Source organism: Lineus longissimus, chromosome 13 (genome assembly GCF_910592395.1).
Source record: "Lineus longissimus chromosome 13, tnLinLong1.2, whole genome shotgun sequence".
Taxonomy (NCBI): domain Eukaryota; kingdom Metazoa; phylum Nemertea; class Pilidiophora; order Heteronemertea; family Lineidae; genus Lineus; species Lineus longissimus.
The window spans coordinates 6,515,636-6,536,048 of NC_088320.1; the positions used below are offsets into that span (position 1 = coordinate 6,515,636).

Below are 20,413 nucleotides of genomic sequence, written 5' to 3' on the forward strand. Positions count from 1 at the left end.
GTCTCAAAAAACATTATCATTATTCCTTTTCCGAGGGAATCTAAAAGACCCATGATTTGGAATGCATGTTTACTACTAAAATGTAAGAAAGCTATCTTCTCTGCGTGTGCAAGAACACATGTCTTCACCCGATTTGCTAATAACGTTCTAGCGTTAGTCAGTATAGAATGGCGATGACGCAATATAAAATTGCTCTCTTTAGGGAAGACCCCTGGTCTGATAAGTGACTGATTATTTGAAAAGAGAGTCGAAGAGGGGCGGAAGCCGCTAACTGGCCATTCTGTGACAGAAGTGACCCTTGCCAACAAACAATCAAGGACCCTCCATTAAAGTGTTATGTTTCAATACGTTTTAACCATGAATATCTGAGCTAAATTTTGGTTTAATCAAAATACTGATTTAAAAAATGTGCTGTAGTTTATCTACAGTATTGCATACCGCTCATCCAAGCCCTACCATTTGTAAAGCTAAAGTTGTTTTTTATCATTCAATTTGCCTTAAAAACAGCGAATTTTATTTTGGTGTCATCGGCTCATCTCGATGTCGTTGCTGTGAATGTTTTTTTGTGTGTGTGTAGAAACGCGGGTCATGTCGTCAGTAAGATTCCACACAGCACAACACATGTCTATGTTGATATATAGATTAGAAACATTGCCTTCAATTAAGGAGACGATCCTTCCAATATTGTTGTAAACGATCAGAATAATTCAGTATTATTTTACTTCTTTGGGACTTTGTTATTAGTATCGATAGTATTATTATCTTACTGCTTAATATAATTCCCAATGAAGCTCATTATATGTGTAAATTCAAGCCAATTGTTATGTTTTCGGCTCATTTAAGGAGTCACCAAAGTATTGCCATGCAACTCCGTGCATTAAAGGTATGGAAACATGAATAACTATAGCCACCTGGCCGCCATCGTGATAGAATCCTTGAATCCTTGCAATTATTATAATGGTTGGTATGCATATATTGTGCTTATAAGTACTTTAAAATAAAGCGATCACGAAACGATTATGAAAAAATAATGCAGTTTGAAGGACCCGGTTTAATTCCTAACGAGGAAGTTGGGATGTTGATTCCTACAATCAACACACCGTGTGAGCTGGTGTTAGGACTGAATTGCATAACATTATCCACCCCAGTCAATTAAAACTCGCAGAAATCACGATTTTTGAGCTTTTGAAAATTCTTTGGAAAGCTAAAGTTAAAAATTAAGTTTTAAAAGTTAAAAGTTAAAGCTCCTGACCAGCACTTTCTGCTGGTAATATTGCTTGACTTTATCTCTGGTGTAATTGATTTTCTGAAATCTACAAAATGATGAATGCCTTTTTTTAAGGCCGGGTCTATTTGGCAAGCCGCTCGCCGAACAGGCATCTTTTTTTGTCCTGTTTGGAGAGCCGCTTGCCAAACAGCACTAAAAAGCCACCCTGTTCGGCAAGCCGGGCTTGCCAAACAGGGCAAAAATACTACCCTCTTTGGCGAGCCGGAGAGGTTACAACATGTTGGCCAATCAGAGAGCAGTGACGTCATATTCGAATTTATATGCGCATATTTAACAATGGCCGACTTCCCGCTCTCGATTCAATTTCTGTTACTAAACTCGGGTTTTGGTCAATAATCCATGAAGAAGCATGTACATGTACATGACTGTATGGATTTACAAAAAAAGTCATAAACGTGATTTAACTGATAAGCATGTTAAATGCATTAGTGTGCATTTCTAAAGGCGTTTCACTGTAACTCCAGTGTTGCTGACCGTGTTGCCACGAATGATAATGAGCTCCTGGATGGTTGAATATGCATGAGTTCAGCTCTCCATCTTGGGCAGAAAAAAGACGCTGTTTGGTGAGCCGGGCTTGCCAAATAGTCACTTCCTTTTTTTAAAAGGGTTAACATCAATGTACAATCCTATACATTAGACTAAATAATGTTTATTGCAAATTCTTATGTGTTCCCTCAAAGGAGTGCAGTGAATAACTTAAATATCACACGTCAAATGCGATTGATTGCTTAATTCGGGATATAATGCGAATTTGCAATAACATAAATTTATCTTTGCATTTACACTAAGTTCTTTTATTGCATCCATGAAGAAGATTTCTATGAAGTCTTATTTCCGTTACTGAATGACCCCAAAAAGAACTTGTTGGGAACGCCATTATGATGTATTTAGAGGTTGAACCTCATGACAATTGCTATAGTTCAGTAGCTGGTCTGCCTATTTGACAAAATCTAAAATACCTGACTTCTTGTAATGAGAAAATTTAATGTTCAGCACCGGTAGCACAATTCACAATGTTCAGTACCGATATAGTGCAATTCACAATTTTCTGTACCGGTCGTACAATTCGCAGTACATGTATTCAGTACAGTTAGTGGAATTCACAATGTTCAGTACCGGTGTAACATCTGTGGTTGTTTCCCATGTGTCAGTGTTTCCAAACAATAGGCAGCTAGAGAGACCATGACTTTTCAATAGGGGGAAACACAGAAAAACTTGTCAATCTATCTTTTAGCGTTCCCAAACAATGAGGGGAAACACTCAAAAATAGAAACACTCAAAAACATTACACCGGTAGTGCAATTCACAATGTTCAGTACCGGTAGTGCAATTCACAACTTTCTGTTGGTTGTGCATTTCACGATTTTCTGTACAGGAAGTGCTATTCATAATGTTCAGTACCGCTGGCGCAAATCACAATGTTAGTACAGGTAGTGCAATTTATGATGTTCTGTCCCTCATATGCGAGATGTTTTGAGCTTGATATGCGACATCAAACGCTTATTTGTATATAGGCATTAAGAATGCGTCTGCGTTCATACATTAAAATACTATACAAGGATGAGTTAAGTTATGTAACTCATTTGAATGGATAATAATAAAGTCACCGGCGTGTAGTGTCAAGTAGCGAGACGTGCAGGTGGACGCAGAGTGCGGAAAATAACCGGATATTTTTTTATCCGTCCGAGGTTATGCCCGAGAGAGTCGAAATTGGTTTAGAGAAGTTGTATTCCTATGTAGTAAAAAAAGGCTTATCGGATTCAGAAAATACATGTACATGTGGAGGGATCTACTAGAACTTAGAATAAAATCTGGTTTCAAATATAATTCTTAACCATATGGGTGAAACACATCCTCGAATTCTCAAATGGCTTTCACCCAAAAACGCCAAATCTTGGTTGAGTTGGCGTGCGTTTTTTAAACATGTCCAATAATCCCTTTGACGTTTTTGTCATTTTCTATTAGAATCATGCAAGGTTGCTCATTATTACTGCACTTTAAGTCAAAAGGCCTGGGAGATAAACTTCTCGTCTTTGCTACCTGCAGTGACGGGAGACAGATATCCTACAATCTTTCTGTGGGTGATAAAGTGGGGCATATTTTGTGCTGAAAGTGGCCAAATTCTTGGCTAGCGGATATGTAACTTGGCGCCTTGGTCAAAAGAAAACCTAGTTTCCCCACCAGGCACCCAGTAAAGACACGCTTTCAAACGCGAGAGGGAATACCTGAAATCTTCGAAAGACAACTAATTATCTGCACACGTCATAATAGAAAGTCGTCCTCTCGGCAGGGAATCCAAAATTCTAGACATTAGTAAAGAATATGTATTTTAGTAGAGATTTTTAAAGTGGGTCCTTTGTTGAATAATTTAAAAGTCGTTAACGACATAGTAAGTCAGCGTACATGTACATGCATTTGAACGCAATGCATTCACACTGTGCTGCACTACACTGTTGTTTGCCTATGTAAAATAACTAAAATCGTCCTCAAGTTCAAAATCAGTCGATCGTTTTAAAAGAATTTGACGATTGTCTCTCATGTGTCATTGTCACAGCGGCACCGTGACCAATAATGTTCTTTCAATTACCGGTACAGCTGACGATTAAGAAATATACTAAAATTTTCCCGAAATCTGGAGTTGGCATCGGAAGTTGATATCTTCAACAACTAGTGAGCCCGCCTTTCCCAATTAATTACGCTGTACTGTAGCGTTTACAATGCATACTACAATTTGTCTTCACCACTTTATTTCTCAATTTCATTTCTTAAGCAAAACCGATCAAGCACAACATTGGATATGAAGTACATGTATACAATGAGGCAGTACCGTGATACATGTACATGTACTCAGTATAACATGTTTTCCCTCAATATACCAACAATTTTTAAAATCTAAGTACGCTGCCACAGAGAACAGAACACAGTGCATTTCACAGTGCATCTTTGAGAGTATTGGCTGTTTTGTCCACTTAACTTCCACTCGACCACCTGAATGCATTCGAAGTACAATACCGACCGTACAAAAGTGGAACAACAGACATGAAGTATGTATCTAAATGCATTTTATAACGCGTATCATGAACGTGCGAGGAATAGTTTGAAAGCTGTAATAAAGCGAAAAACTTCTTGATTTATTCACCGACAGAGTATGAATCAAAACGAAGTGTAGGTCAAGTAGAATCTTCTGCATGGTTCCACGGTTGTTGCAGTGCTTCAAGGCACTTGTTGGCCATAACTGCGGTTTTTGATTTCCAAAGGAATTCGTTGAGATGGTAAGAGTGTCACAGGTATTTTCATTTTTGGGTGAGGCAGTGGTTATGGTTACTTTATTGGCATTGGAGTTATGGGGCACGAAGTACATGTGTCTACTTTCCGTCTCAGCTCGGACGAAAGCCTCACAAAGGTTCTGTGGCACGACTGAAGTTGAGTTACAAAAGAATGCCAAGAGAATACAGTGAAAAATGTTCCGCATCAGATCATCATGATGGCAGGCCAATTGCTTCTGCGCGATCCAAGCGAAGTGTTGGATTCAAAGATCAAAGTGCTAATGATATATTGGGGTGTTTTTGTAACGTGCCCATTAGAGATATAATTTATTCAATTATGAAAAGGCCCTTAGTTTCATGGGACGATCTCATCATGGTTATGTGCGAGTAAGCAATTATTGATTGAGAATTAAGTCGAGTATCCTTTTGTTGGGATATATAGTGTTGATATCGACACGTGTTGTCATATAATTTAGTACTTAATAGATCATAGTGTATCTAAGTGCTATTCAGCTTTCATGCTCCATGACTCCCTGTCGCATGGCTAAAACTCTAAGTTGCTTTACCCTACAACACTACCAAAACCGACGAGTTGGTGCTATACGACCGTGGTTCGGTACTCCAACATTGTGCGAGGATATGAATATTGAAACGGAATCGTTGGGAGCATTCAAGGGTTCTTCTCGCTATGCCATATCTGGGACACTGCCATGGTTGTGTCACCCGTTCCAGCCTAACCATATTGCTGCTCATTGTATAAAACTGCAGAAAATACATTCTCAATCTCTGTCCCCTCAAATTGAAAACCAAAGTGGGTCAAGCTTTCGGAGTGTTAGATGAAGGGGGCTCAATATCCCCGTTACCCTCTTTTGGAACACAGGACAATGAAATGGTCCTACTATTTCCTCAGGAAAGGATGCCATTTTTCAGTGCAGTTTAAAGTGTTCTCTATCCTTGTATACGAGGTGTTCCAGGAATAAATCTCGCAATTAGATATTTTACATTTTCTTAGCTATGCCCTGTTGAGAGCAACAGGTTGGCCCAACAAGTGATCATCGTTGTCAGGTACAAGTAACGAAATATTGATCTTCTGAAAACAGATTTCGCTGGAATAACCATTGACGAAATTTCACGTGTCATGGACCCTTTTTGACGATATTTGTCAACAGTTCTGTAGCACGTTCAAAGACATCATTCAAAGTGCTAAATGACTGAAGGATAATTGCCTTTGTCCCAAATCATGAAATATCCAAAATGTATTTCTAAGCTCGTATTTGAAAACATACCCACAATATTTCACGAGACATTTCACGTGCTAATCAGTCTGTGAGATGATTATACCTTGTTTGGCCGAGAGCAATAGGTCGTACACAGCACGAGTCATTTTAAGACCGCCCCTTTCCCATGCCTAGGAGAAACTCCACGGGTGTGTGCCATCCTAATATACGCGTCCTCTCACCGTACTAATTGGGCCGTGTCCATCACAGTCCATGTCTTTCAACTGCTGATTAGTGTTACTAATTTCGAGTCCATGACTGAAAAGTCTTCGAAACGTTTCGGCAGTCTGGCCGTGCTAGTAATTGTCAACATGTAGAGACGGCTTTGTTTGGACCAGTCGGACTGGGGCATAGTTTGGTTCTCACCAGTCAGGAACTCTCTCTGTCAAAGGGATGAACTCAATGTGAAAAGGGGCTGGTTGTGCAGCTTAGCAGGTTCAAGATGACTCGAGGGTTTGACCTATTCTACTGTCTTTTATAAAATTAATCAATGCATATAATATACATGTACAATTTGTTAACAATGCACAGTCATGTAACTTGAATATCTCACAAAAGACATATCTATTTCAGTCTCTTAATCCAAATGCAAATATCCAATGATATTGTTTAATTTGAAGTATCGTACTCTTTGTCATAACAATGATTAAATTGATATCTTGTCAAATAGAGTTAATTCAGTGATAAGTATTTTTACTGATATCTGAAATCTGACATTATTGGATTACGTTGTACATAATTTAACTGGGTGTAATGATCAAAGTCTATCCTATTATAATCGTTATTATCTGTGGGAAAATACCATTGATGTCGCGGAATTTTAACTTTATTTGTATGGCTGTGTTGATGTGTAAGGGATCTCTGAACGTTCTAGTGTTAACCAAAGCCGAAACACTTCTTCCCCTTTAGCGTACACTAATGATGGATTTGGAGTATCTAGCTTCGTTCCATCAAACATGGCAGTATTCTATACCATCCCATTTGGCGTTGACGAGATACACATTAAAGGACGATCACACCAAGAAACGCAAAGATAGAGTTTCAGACAAAACCTATGCTTTGCAGATGTGATAAACACAACAACAATTTCTGAATTTGTTTTGAAGAGGAGGCCAGTAAACATGTATTCATGTCCTAAACAATAGAAGTATGCCTAAAAACCAGCGTTCACAGTCCCATGTCTATTTTCACAGCCCATAACACGATAGTTCACACCTCAACATTACACAGGTGCCAACGACACGGCTACGTGCCGAAAGCCTCCATGTTGAACATACTTTCGCAAGCCCAGCACAATGCCACACCAACATATCATTGAAAATACAATAAAACCCCGTGAAGTCGTCGATCAAAGCAATACACTGAGAGTATTTGACAAGGATAACTGCAGTGCTTTCAAACTTGTGAATAGCAACAACAATTGAGTAGAAATGAGAATGTTATGTGAGAACACGGTTGAACCTCCTTACAGCGGTCCGCACTATCAGCGGTGTAGAAGTTGAAAATGTCCCCTGGAAACCGTGTCCAGCCCTTTTGTATTCTGACGGATAATGGCACATTGTACATGTGGTTCTATGGAGGCATTGGCCGTGAATAGGTCAGGGATTAAAGCGCATAATTTGTTAGCGGACATTCTATCCGAGGACATGTTAAACTTCTGCACCTGAATTATATTTGCCAAGTACATGTAGTATCCAAAGTCTGGCCACAGAGAAAATAATGTATTATGCCTATAAAATCCCATCAAAGTCAGTAGGGTCAAACTATTGTGGCAAGGCTAAAAATCTGGACCCTTCAGTTTACACATATGCTACTGCTCGCTACTGCTGGTCCTAGTCAAGGGGTCTCGAATTTTTCGAAGGGGATGTACTATCTTTTCTAACCATGTCTTGAAGTCAGCCGGTTACAAAGAGAGACATTAATAGTCTTTCCAATAGATCTGATAAAGTTGACAAAATACATAATAAGATTTATAAGAATGGAAGGCAAATATTCCTAATTTGAAATTATATGTGTTCGCGGATTCTATTGAGCGTTACGCTATTTTGTAAAGCATTGAAAATGTAAATTTGCTGAATGCTGATAAATATCATTACTTCATGCGTCCATGCTGGTATTGGACTGTGTGGCCTACTTTTTCTTCTGACTGCTATTAATAATTCGGTGCTTAAACATTTTATCTATTATTGAGAAATTCACAACATAACGCAAGACACTGGCACATCTCGACAAACAAGAAGTCACTTTCACGAACTGTACGTGTGTGCGCGTGTAGGAGGATGCATATAAAATGAGCGTTCAGTACCTTTCGATAAGGTTGGGGTGGGACTTTTGGGGGAGTACGATGGCAGTGCAAGTACGTATGATATATACATATCTGTTTAAAGAAGATTTAAGTATACAAAAATGTGAAACGAATGAAAAAACACCGGTTCAATTAACAGAACAAAATTACAATTTTGAATTAGTGACCACAAGGGCATCAGCCCCGCGCAATCATCTGTTTACGCCAAACTTAGTTTTTAAAACATACCAGACACACACTAACAAAAGGGTTCATCCCCATTTCGCCTACACCCATTTCGCCTACACCCATTTCGCCTACAAAATTTACCCGTTTCGCCTACTCACCATTTCGCCTACTCACCGTTTCGCCTACAACCATTTCGCCTACTCACCATTTCGCCTACTCACCGTTTCGCCTACACCCATTTCGCCTATTCACCATTTCGCCTATTACCCATTTTGCCTACATCATTTCAAATGTTTTATGATAGTGACTTCAAATTCAAAAGATGTTTCAGCCTTCTAGTCTAATTTGAAATGTCTATTGGTGCCAGAATTTTTTAACGCTTTTAGAAATATGCAGTTTATCCAACTAAATACCAACTAAATACTATCAGACGAACTGAGTAGGGTCATGAGTAGGGTCATGATTTGGCTGAAAACAGTGGAAATATCATGGTCTCTCAAATTTGTCCAATTTGAAGAAAAAACATTTGTGGACAACCACCAGTTTTAATAAAATTTCACCATTTACTCGCCTGACTGTCTGGAATGTCATATCCAAATTTCAGATTCACAACCCGAAGCATTATTTGATGCAAGGCGGTCAAACTGTGACAATTTAACTGGAAAAAGGCTTAAAAAATCAATGGTGGTCTTGTCTCAAGAGGCCGGGTTGGAATGATAAAGTATGGTAAAGTTTAACTGGGAAATATGCTATAATATGAAGGAAAAAAACCAAGCTCAACAATTCATAAAATTGTTCAAATGTCCAGCGCACACCACTCTTTTCCTTTTTAGTAGGCGAAATGGTGAGTAGGCGTAATGGTGAGTAGGCGAAATGGGTGTAGGCGAAATGGTGAATAGGCGAAATGGGGGTAGGCGAAATGGGGGTAGGCGAAATGGGGGTAGGCGAAATGGGTAATAGGCGAAATGGGTGTAGGCGAAATGGGTGTAGGCGAAATGGGGGTACACCAACAAAAGCCTACAAAACATGGGATATTTCCACAAAATTTCTATAGAATTTTCCCATGTATATAACACACTATGAAAGGCCTAATCGGATCATATATGCTTTAAGTACATGTCGTGTTTTTGTCAGTCTTTTGTGCGGGCCCATCTTTGTATGAAGATAGCCCCGGGCCGTAAAGGATTCCGTAGGATCAGTGCACAGATTGCCAAGAAATACCTGCCTGCGTCGAATGAGCCATTTCATAAAATTCAGTACTTAAATTCTGTACCTAAATTTAAATATTAGCATAGGATTTTAGTAGCAGATTTTGAGGTGTCTGTTGGTGAGTACGTGTCACTACTCCACTCCGGACGCGTTATATTGTTCAAAGGATGACACCCCTCTTTTTTTATTTTTCTTGTCAATTTGCCATTAAACACCTTGTTGAAATCTTATCGACGTAATCGAATCTCGCACCTAATTAGGCAATAAATTCGTCTCACTTTCTCAAGTTGTTTTCTGATGGAGCGATCGGATTTCCATCTCCAAATCTGAAGCAGACCACGTGCTGTAAAGTTTTGATTTGGTTGATACGAAAGCTCCACATGATACCTCTTGAACAATGTGTAAATGAGTCTGTGCCTGATAACTCAACTGAGTGTTGTTGAGTTTTGCGCAAGACTAAAACATTTGTGAGATTTGGAGGGATTTCCCGAAAATCTCATTAAGGCCCGGATGATAATGCGGCGGCCATCTTGACGAAAATGGCCACAGTTTTGAATGGGGCTGATATGATAATTGAAGGGTCGAGATCAGAGCGGAAACATTCCCGAATACCCCTTGAGGCCAGGTCCAAAATAACGACCAGTTTTATTCAGGGTTAGGTTAGGACGGAGGCAGGGGGACAGGAATAAGGCTTTTGTAAAGGATTCCTTGTGAGACGTCTAAAAATTTCTTTAGAAACCAGATATTTTGTCTCGTTTATTCTCGATGTAGTCCGTCATTATACGTTTTGAGGAGGATCACGGGGTCAAGTGTTTGCGTTTGAGCATGTAACTATTTCAATCACTGAAAACTCCCACTGGAGATGTTCAACTTAATGAATCCGGAAAATAAGCATTCAAGATATTTTCTTTTGTGTTAAAAGCCATAATTTGCATTGTTGTTTATGCACATTACACTATGATTATGTTTAACAAAATCTTTAACGTTTCAGGTCAAGCTACCTAAAATATGATTGGTTTTGCTCAAGCATTCATTTGCGTTTTCTTCTTCATAGCAAAAGACTAAATGATCTCACCCTTCTCTCCATTCGGTTTTCCTGTGACGTCGTTTACTTATCACGCCTCTTATACTTACAGATGACATCCAGATATCACAGACCGAGTCCCAGCATGATACAACCAGTTCGGGCGTCCAGTCAGACATCAGTCCAGATCCGCCAAGGAACGTAACTTTCCGTCCCCAAACAAACCACAGCTCGGACAGACGCTCGGACAGACGGAGCAATTGCTCCAGTGATTATAACGAGTATACTGTGACAGCAGTGGTGCATGGTGTACCGAACAGTACCAGTACTCCTCCTCCGCCGTTGGGTAATGACGGGACGCAAATGTACCCACGAAGTAGAGTGGATGTGACTTTAGATAGCGATTCGAGTAGTGAACCGAGGGGGTACCAGCAAAAGGTTCGAAACAGGACGCAGCGCCATCTACAAAGTAGTTCCGAAACGAATGGACGGACATTGCGCGGGGATAACCATTCTTTAGACAGTGATTCGAGTAGTGATCCGCGGTTGCATAGCAGGGTAGGCCGGTTTAAATACCAGCATAGAGGTCAGGGGTCAGATTTCAGTGATTCTAGTGGAGATCCGCGATTCACGAAAGTGACATTTAAAAATCACGTGACATTTAATAACCACGTGATGGAGACTAGTTTTGACAGTTCGTGCAGCGATCCTGCGCGGTTTATTTCCCCGATGACTAGTCCACTCAAGTCCCCCGGTGTGCCATACTATACCAGCTCCCCAAACTGCCCTATTGACCCTTCCTCGGACTATTCCAGCGGAAATCTCTCACAAACTGACTTACAGGAGACGCAAACGATCATGCAACTTGCAAACCTAAAGAAACGGCAAAGGAAATTCAACTATTTTGATCTATTACCCGATGATGTCATACAGCGAATTTTCGCCTATCAGTCAACAGATGACAAATGTCGTTGTGCTCGAGTTTGTAACCGCTGGTTCGGATTAGTGTGGGACCCGTGTCTCTGGAGTACAATTAGGATATCAGGGGACGAGGTTGAAGTTGACAAAGCTCTGAAGGTTATAACGAGGAGATTAAGTTACGACACCCCGTACCTATGCATGACTGTTCATTCTATTGTACTCAATGGGTGCTCAAGGTTGACCGATACGGGTCTACAGTACATTGCGGCGAGGTGTCCGGAGCTGATAAAACTAGAGATCCTTGGATGCCATCAGATCACAAACTGGGCGCTGTTCGAGATTGTGTCGAAGTGTACGAATTTAGAGCATTTAAACGTGTCAGGTAAGCTCAGATAACCTATCAAACCTTGGCTGACGTTTGTGTATTGGGCCGAGTCGGAATATCGCGAATATATCTGTTGACGGCCTTACCGACGCCGGCGATTCAGTTCAAGTTGTCCTTAATAGATCTCCTTCCTCCTACATAACAACTTTACACGATTTTGTTGCGCCTTAGACAAAAACCAGCCCACAAGCCACTAAGGCCATATTATTGGGACTTATGTGCTTGTAGAAATACCTCAGTTGTTGATGATGAAATCATCTCCCTTTATGAACACTTTGTCACCATGTTTAAGATAAACATGTCGGCACCTTCTACTTTCATTCTTCTGCTTTTTCTAACGTGACCGCTGCTCTTATTTCAGCTTGTCCGAGTGTGACCTGTATCAGTCTGACTCCCGAAGCCTCCATGCAGAGCTCACCCCTCCGAAGCAAACAGATCCTCCTCCGGCACTTGGACCTCACGGACTGCCACAACTTAGAGGACTCCGGCCTCACCATCATCACCTCCCATTGCACCCAACTCCTCTTCCTGTACCTACGGCGCTGCGTCAAGATCTCCGACATCGGGATGCAATACATCGCGAACTTTTGCCCGCATCTGCGTGAGCTTAGTATATGCGACTGCCGAAAGGTGACAGACTTTGGACTGCGTGAACTCGCAAAGTTGGAGACGAGTTTACGATATTTGAGCGTCGCAAAATGTGATAAGATTTCCGATGTAGGGATCAAGTACATTGCGAAGTATTGCCATAGACTGCGTTACATGAATGCACGGGGCTGTGAGGCAGTCTCCGATGACGGGGTGCATTATTTGGTGCGGAGCTGCGGCCGGCTGCGCTCATTGGATATCGGAAAGTGTGACATCACGGACGATGGTCTGTTCAGCATTGCAGAAAACTGCGGACAATTGCGGAAGCTGAGTGTGAAGTCGTGCGAAGGCATTTCGGATCAAGGCATCATGGCGGTCGCTTGTAGCCGGCCGCAACTGGAGCACTTGAATATCCAAGACTGTCCCGTGTCTATTGAGGCGTACAGGGCTGTAAAGAAGTTTTGCAAAAAGTGTATAATTGAACATACAAATCCTGGTTTTTACTAGACCATTGAGGTACCAGGTTTGATTTTATTGGAAGTCAGTGCGGATAGGTGCAGGATATAGGTCTATCAGTGCTGTCGATGAATATCTGTCACCAGCAAGGAAACAATAATATTTATGTTTCTTTTGGCATACAAAATATTCAAGTCGAGAAATTGTTACAACGAGCAACTTTATTGCCAAAAGATGGCAGCAATGGTTAGCGGTCCAATACAATCAGAATCTTCCGTAGAAGAAATCGATATGGACTTGCCCATGTTGACATGAACTGGAAATATCTTGTATATCGAACCGCTATACTGACGCCTACCGGTAGTAAGTTTCTCACTGACCTGGCAGTATACGCTGCAACATTAATGTACATGGACTTCTGTATACATAGGTCCGTGATGTAGGAACCGAAGGAGAGGCCTATCATCCACCTATGGGCAAACATGCTTCACAATTTTTGTCATTCAATGGAGAGTTGACCAGCTCCTCGTCCATCCAAATATGCTGTAACTCTCACATTTTTCTGTACTGTGTAATTCGTCCAACTCTTTCGATTAAGGCCATTACAATATCGGTGCTGTCATTGCTGACGTCCAATTGATGTGTTTTTCAAGTATATCTGCGATAGTTTTACTATATGCATAATAGATGGCGTCTTTAAGTTGCCATGATCGGCTACTGTTATACTATGTGCAGTCGCTGGTGAACAAATGCTTCTGCTTCCTGTTTTAATGTGATCAACGCCGTATATCTTTTTCTGAACTGAAAGGTAGTTGCGCTAGCAAACTACGTGTGGCATTAAGGTCCAGGTTCATTCCAGCAAGCGTAAAATAGGAAATTTGAACTTTATTTTCCCTTATTTATGTAAATAAGTGAAGATACGGACTCACCGATCCTGAGCAGACGATGTGTATAACTTGATGCAACCCTTGTATGTGTGTATAATGTATATTACACAGAAAACTGATGTAAACTCAATCACATTATTGAACGACGCTGACCTGTGACAAAAAAATGTGACACGGTTCGAAAGATACCCTTTTCTTTCCTTTATTTAGCTCAGAAATTAGTAAACGATCACTCCTGGTATAAGGTTCCATCCACAAATTTGTTACTTGTTCCAGCCATTAGTTTGACCTGTCCACAAATTGACGTATTATTCCTGCCAATTATTGACACCATCCCAATTCCGGCCTGTCATGTCCCCTGAAATAACGCAGAACATGAGAGATATCGTAACATGAATCAATCACCGGAGAATTAGTATAGTTGCCTTTTTCAGATGGCGCCACTTGCAAATTATTAGCATATCTGTGTGCATTGAATGTCACATCACTAGGAATATGGCATCGCGATTACTTTGACGATGTCGTTGATTGATCTGGATGAACAGTATTCCGCTGATATTGACCACCACTGCTTCTTGATGTTTTCTCTGGTGACAATAACCGTGAGATCACATGTGCTTGTTCAGGATGTGTACTCCACTTGGCGTCGCATGGTTGCTGGATGTATAGGGCGTCCGAAAACGTGTTTTAATTGAATTTGACACACAATCGTAAGCTTTCATTTCGGTGAAATGGGATATAGTGTCATCCAGAAAAAAAGTTACAGGGGAACCGAATGGGTTACTGTTAGGATTTTCCAGTGTGACACCGATTTGCTGCTGTGTAATACATGGAAAATATCTGACCTATTTCTGCTTAGTATAGCATTCACGCCTATATTCTTTCACGCGATAGATGAGTCGTCACTATGTGTGGTCACTGGCCCAACCAGTGGAATGATTCAACTACTCGCGGTGAAAAGAATTCGGAGCTCTTTTGGGATACCCTCTAATTCATCCGGCAAACTTGCCGCTGATGATGATTCCTCTCGTTTTTGAGGTAATTATACAAACGCAGTAATTTGAAACTAGCCTGTATTATCTGTAAATATTTTTTAACGTATGTAAAGGCCATTTAGAGATGAGTTATTTATTTTGTTTATATTACAAACATAATATGCTGGTAATACGACATTTCTAAATAAAATCACAATTCAAGGAAAATTCGTTTTGTCTGGTATTTACCGTGGATACCTTGGATTAGTTGTACGTGGCGTATCAAAGACGCATGTGCTGTTTTTCGTGTGGTATGAACACATCCATGGTAGTTTGCATATCGACTTTGAGATGGCGATTCCATAGTTTCCCTCAAACTTTGATAACTGGACATTGGCGAGGGACGACTCGAAGGCAAGTGTGTCGGAAAGGCAACTTCTACCAATTTTAAGAGGATGCACATCATCAACGACCCCGTCCGCAACTCGTAGGGATACTGGCATTCCCATACTGCACAATTCTACAGAAAGAACCTATTAAGTGGGTTTCGATATCGTAAAGTCACAGTTACGGTTGTACAGGCATCGTGGCCTGGGCTGACGTCGTCACTGCGGACAAAGCGCGTCACAAACATACACAGGAAGAAACATCCAATGGCTGCATCTGCATTTATCATCAGGGGGACAAATGCACATTTCAATGTCACCAATGTGTATGTACAGCGGATACAAAAACGTGCCCGTTAGGTTTTGATATGCCCTGTATAAAAAAAACCGACTGGTCAACGAAGTCGTCTTCCGGCATGTGTAGCACTCGACTGTTCACCTTATTCGACCGTGTTGCTGTGTCAAGAATCCGCGTGCTTGACATTTTGCTTCCCCCAGCCAAAAGCCTTTACAACTGGTAGTCAAGATGCGTGCAGATGACAAGGGATTTTGCACGTCACCTGTCGGCCAATTACTTCAAAATTCAGAAGCGGTATTCGTATTACCATAAAAAGCGGGCAGGATGGGAACCTCCGCTGTATTTAATTTTTATCGCCACAACATATGGTTTGCTTCATCATGTTATCACTGCCATGCTTCAAGACATCAATTCCCATTGTCCCCGCATTGAACCAGCATCGACCACTTCCCAAAGTCATCGCTGCCCCTCCCCCACAGCCACCGCGAATCACCCCGCTAAATCACATCCGTCATGTTTTGATTTTCAATTAAGGCCGGGGCCGCCTTACGCCTGACAAAATAAAGGAAATGGCCTAAGTTGCTTTAAGATGTTTGAACATAGCCAAGACAATGATTTCCAATTTCTAATAGTTTTTACAGTTGTAGAGTGGCATTAGGGGCATTAGCCGACGAGGGGGAACACATGACGGGATGGATGCGTCTAATTAAGTAAATGTGTTTATATTGAGTCGAGATATGGATGAGCCTGTCCATTATAGGCCGCTTCAGAATAGGGCAACACATATCTTTCTTTTTCCCCGGCTGGTGGATGGTCATCACGTTTATCGGAAGACATTTTCGAATATTTGCGTGTGCCAAATTATGTTTTTATCCAAGTGTCTCTGCTGTAGTTTAGCTAACGCTGCCGTTTGTTTCTAACGCCGATTGAGCAATGAGTCAGGTAACTGGCTATTAATTAGACAAGAATGTTTAGTGTTAAACTTGGGACGAGACGGATGGGCGTGGTCCCATGAACGCTAACAGTACTAACTGATATCCACACTGTCTCCAGGCGTTCGAAGCGGGCCACTCCGGAGGACGGTTCGAATCGACGCATGGAGAATCGAGTCTTCTCTAATTGACGTTCCATCAATTTCCAGTTGCCCGATACTATAACCTGCATCCCTCCGCATCCCCTTATTTCGTAAGTGGTTATAATAGCTGGGAGCTGTGTACCCAGAACAGGTGTCTAGCTCGCTATAATGAACGGGTCAATAAGACCGTCTTCATGAGATGTAACGCCGCCTAAGCAGGCGATATTCCCGGCTCCTAATTGATCTAACATGTCGTTATTCGCTTACCTCGCTTAATTGCTTGGGATAATGTGAATTTTAGGTACTCTGACAGTCGGCTTCGGGGTTCTTTTAAAGCGATTTTGTCTCTTATTCGATGGTTGCGCCGAAATGATGGATAATTTGCCAACTGGAAGGGGTTTATTGCGCAATTGAATCTTATTTCAGTTTATGTTGATTGCTAGTTGATATTGTGGTACTTTGAGAGGTATAGTATCTTAAAGAACATGCGGTACGTACTAGGCCCTGTAATTTCTTCAATAAATCAAAAAAATTGTTATCCAGTGGTCAACTTTTTATTTGAAAGCGGTTGACGTTTTTCAAGTTTTGTTATAACTTGTAGATAATGGACAAAGAACGCGATATTTGGTATTCTAAACGGTCTCTAAAAAAGGAAAAGGCGTAGTGGTTATGGTTAGAACGCGGGCTCAGAGTAGTAGGTTCGACTCTCGGAAGGACTACTGTTTCGTCTTAGTGTCTTGAGCAAGACACTTAACTTTGAATTGCTTCGTCCTTTGAACGAGAGACGTAAAACCGAGGCTGCTTGTGCAAGATCAGTGGCTTGCTTTTGACTCAACCTCTGGCGAAAGACGGAGTCACTAGGCCAATAAACCAAATTGGCGCCTAACCATAGTGGCACGCGAAAAGCTCACCTCGCCGTGAAGAAGGACTCCCTTGAGAATGGCATTGTCAGTGACGTAAAAGGGAGAAGCCTGGTCTTTGGTGACGTCAGCGCAATGCCATCCTGATCCACACAGCAAAAACGAAACACCATAATCCAGAGGTAAGGCGATATCCTCAAACACCTTAAACTCGTTTTAGTTTTGTTTTAGAGCCGTCTTCACTGGCGTGAAATGACTCTGTCAATAGCGACACCATTACTGGCGAATTTGCCCCAAACTCTTCAACGCTCGGCAAATAATTACGGGAGAAAATGTTCATTCCCATTAGAGGAGGGGTCGATGGGATGTTAGATAAACGTTCACTGAGTCAGAGAAACGCCAATTGGTGAGTAACCTTGATCGTAGCCTGGGTTTTGTTTCTGTAAGATTGTAACCGAAAGAGAAATGCACCTTTGTACGTCATTTAACTATTGGACAGGACGTGTTCTCCATAAGAGACTAAATTTATTGTCACACTGGCTGTGATTTTGAGTGAGGAATTTTCGTCTTCTTCTTCTTCAGGTAGAAGAAGGTATTTTGACTTTATAAGCTCTAATTTGTATTTTTCGCAAGATCGATTTACACTACATCCGTGTGCCGTTTTCCAATAAATGTTTTATTCAGATTTCTGACAAACCAAATTCCTTTCCCTTGATTTCTAGATATCCCTTACAAAGAATAACAAAAATAACTTGATCCAAACGCCCTGCCCCCGCTCCTCACATACACACAATTACAATACATGTAAATCATGCCAGCGCCAATCTTTCCTACCACCCAAATCCCCCGGCGGAAGGATACATCGATATCCCGTGGTTGTCAGGCGCCATCAATTAAAGTAATCACTTGAGCAAACGTCATCCAGGACGCGGTAAACTAACACAAACAACTCTTACACATCATCAAGAGCGTTCTAAAACATTTAACTACTTTCTCCTGCTACGAGGACTAATGTAAACTGCCCACTTCTGTATGTTAATTGTCGGTTTACCCGCCATTTTGTGCAATAATACTGGGAACATGCCACGTGGTCGGGCGGCCATGTTTGTTTTGCGAAATGGATTGATTTTAGTAAGAGGTTAGGGCTAAGAATGAGTTGCCAGTGGAGTCCACGGTAAATATTTTATTGGGGGTATTGTTTCAAGAAGATTCCGAACGATTTGATTGTTTGTTGTAAACAAACAAAATGGCTACGAGCACGCAACATTTTCCTGATCGGATTTTCGTCGATTTTTCAGCAACGATGAAATCGACAGAGATAGCTACAGATGAAATGTTTTTCAATCACGATGGCTCGTTCTCTGATCTCTTTACAACCTTCCCTCAATCACTTTCACAACTTTTTCAACATGATGAATTGTTCAGAATACGCAAAATAACATGAATTGCATTTTGATCCACTTGGTCCCTTATGATCAAATGAGGCAGTGTTTTCCCAACATTTTTTAACATGGTACTGCGAGAACCATTTATGGATTTGATGCGAAGTGAGTCTTACTGGCTCGTCAACTAACTGCGAATACAGTTGTTACGGATACAAGTTGCTATTTCATATTAACAAATGTTTTTTTATTCATGGCGTTGATTCACCAAACGTGATAGGACTGAATAAATGACGTAACGTGACGTCACGACGGTACAGGGGAAGATTGCAGGAATGCGACTGCATGAAGCGAGACGGAAAGCCGGTGGAGCACCCGGGTATATGAAACAGAGGTTGCGCCTCATGTCTGACTCCCACACCGACTACAACTTTGAAAATGAATTATAGTCGTCGGTGCGATATATTTCGAGTGTTTTTGAGTCCGACAGTTTCCTCTACTATTAGGGGGCGCTAGCAAACAGATTGATACGTTTCTCTCCAGTTCCTCAACTGAGAAATCTTGGTCTCTGTACCAAAAATGGTACTTCCACCCACTCGAGACCACGAGATGCCGGGGAGACACGTGGACAATTACCTCTCCGCTGCGTACGAACATCTCAAAAACCCAGCACGCTTTTGACAATGGCCGTAACATGAATGAAACCGATTTGATATGAAATATTAATGAGATATTAAGACCGTATTAATTACGTCAATGGTCCATTTGTGTCCGAGGTGATCAAATACGGCGATGTTTAACTAACTTTTCGAGGCAATCCGGAAAGAATACGAGCCTTTTACGGAAGTTGTGCTAAAAGTTTTTCCGCTTTGACAATATCCTGTGAATGCTGTCGTTTTTAGCTAGACTACTCGCTTTTGTAAACAAACCAGAAAAGGTATAATACTTGGTATTTGCTAAATATATTTAGTGTTGCTATAACAATCGTTTTGACCCCTGTTTTTCACTATTTATTTTCGTAATGGGTGCATGCATGCATCCAGATGGTGAGTTGCTTTGGTGTAACAGGAGGAATTGTCCCTCCTTTAGATTGGAATACCATTGCCGGCGATATAATGATGTTTATTTTCAGATTTTCGAAGTATGACTTCAATTCACGAGCAAATAGGTCAGCCACCTTTAGCAGACCCTTGAATCACTACCCTACGCCAGAATCACCATGATGATTAAAATAATATAAGCCGGTTATAGGCCACAATGGATTTGCAGAAATCTTTGCAGAGCCCCTCTATCTGCCAAATTTGCCGATTTTCTCTGAAGTGCGCTGCACGCAAAGCAGAGTTAAAGAAATTCTTTTTAAACCATTACAAAATGACAATCGGATAATTGGTAACCAATTCTTCCTTTTATCCGCTTTACCGTTTTATCGCTTTAAATTACTTCTCTTGAAAATATCCCGATATGATAAAGACAAAAGTGACGTGAGATCAATTTGGAAATCTAGGAGTCTGATTGGCCTGGTGACACACTCTCCAAAGCAGTGTCACACACGAGAAGCTCTGCTTTGGCGATTGATTTTTCCCCGTCGCTACGTTTTGCCATCAGAAAGAAAACGCCCCTCTTGCATCTATTATTACTATTGGAGATATTTATTACTCTCCGAT

At 41.1% G+C, this 20,413-nt stretch overlaps 1 protein-coding gene across 2 annotated transcripts in view; it reads left to right on the forward strand.

Moving 5' to 3' along the window:
* Positions 1-14,966, forward strand: part of LOC135497782 (F-box/LRR-repeat protein 7-like) — a 32,163-nt gene extending 17,197 nt beyond the window's left edge. For both annotated transcript variants that reach the window (XM_064787671.1, XM_064787672.1), the window contains 2 exons: positions 10,650-11,840; positions 12,205-14,966. In XM_064787671.1, the coding sequence (XP_064643741.1) occupies positions 10,650-11,840; positions 12,205-12,938 (1,925 nt within the window). In that variant the 3' untranslated portion in view covers positions 12,939-14,966. The remainder of the gene's footprint in view (positions 1-10,649; positions 11,841-12,204) is intronic.
* Positions 14,967-20,413: the final 5,447 nt, after the last annotated feature.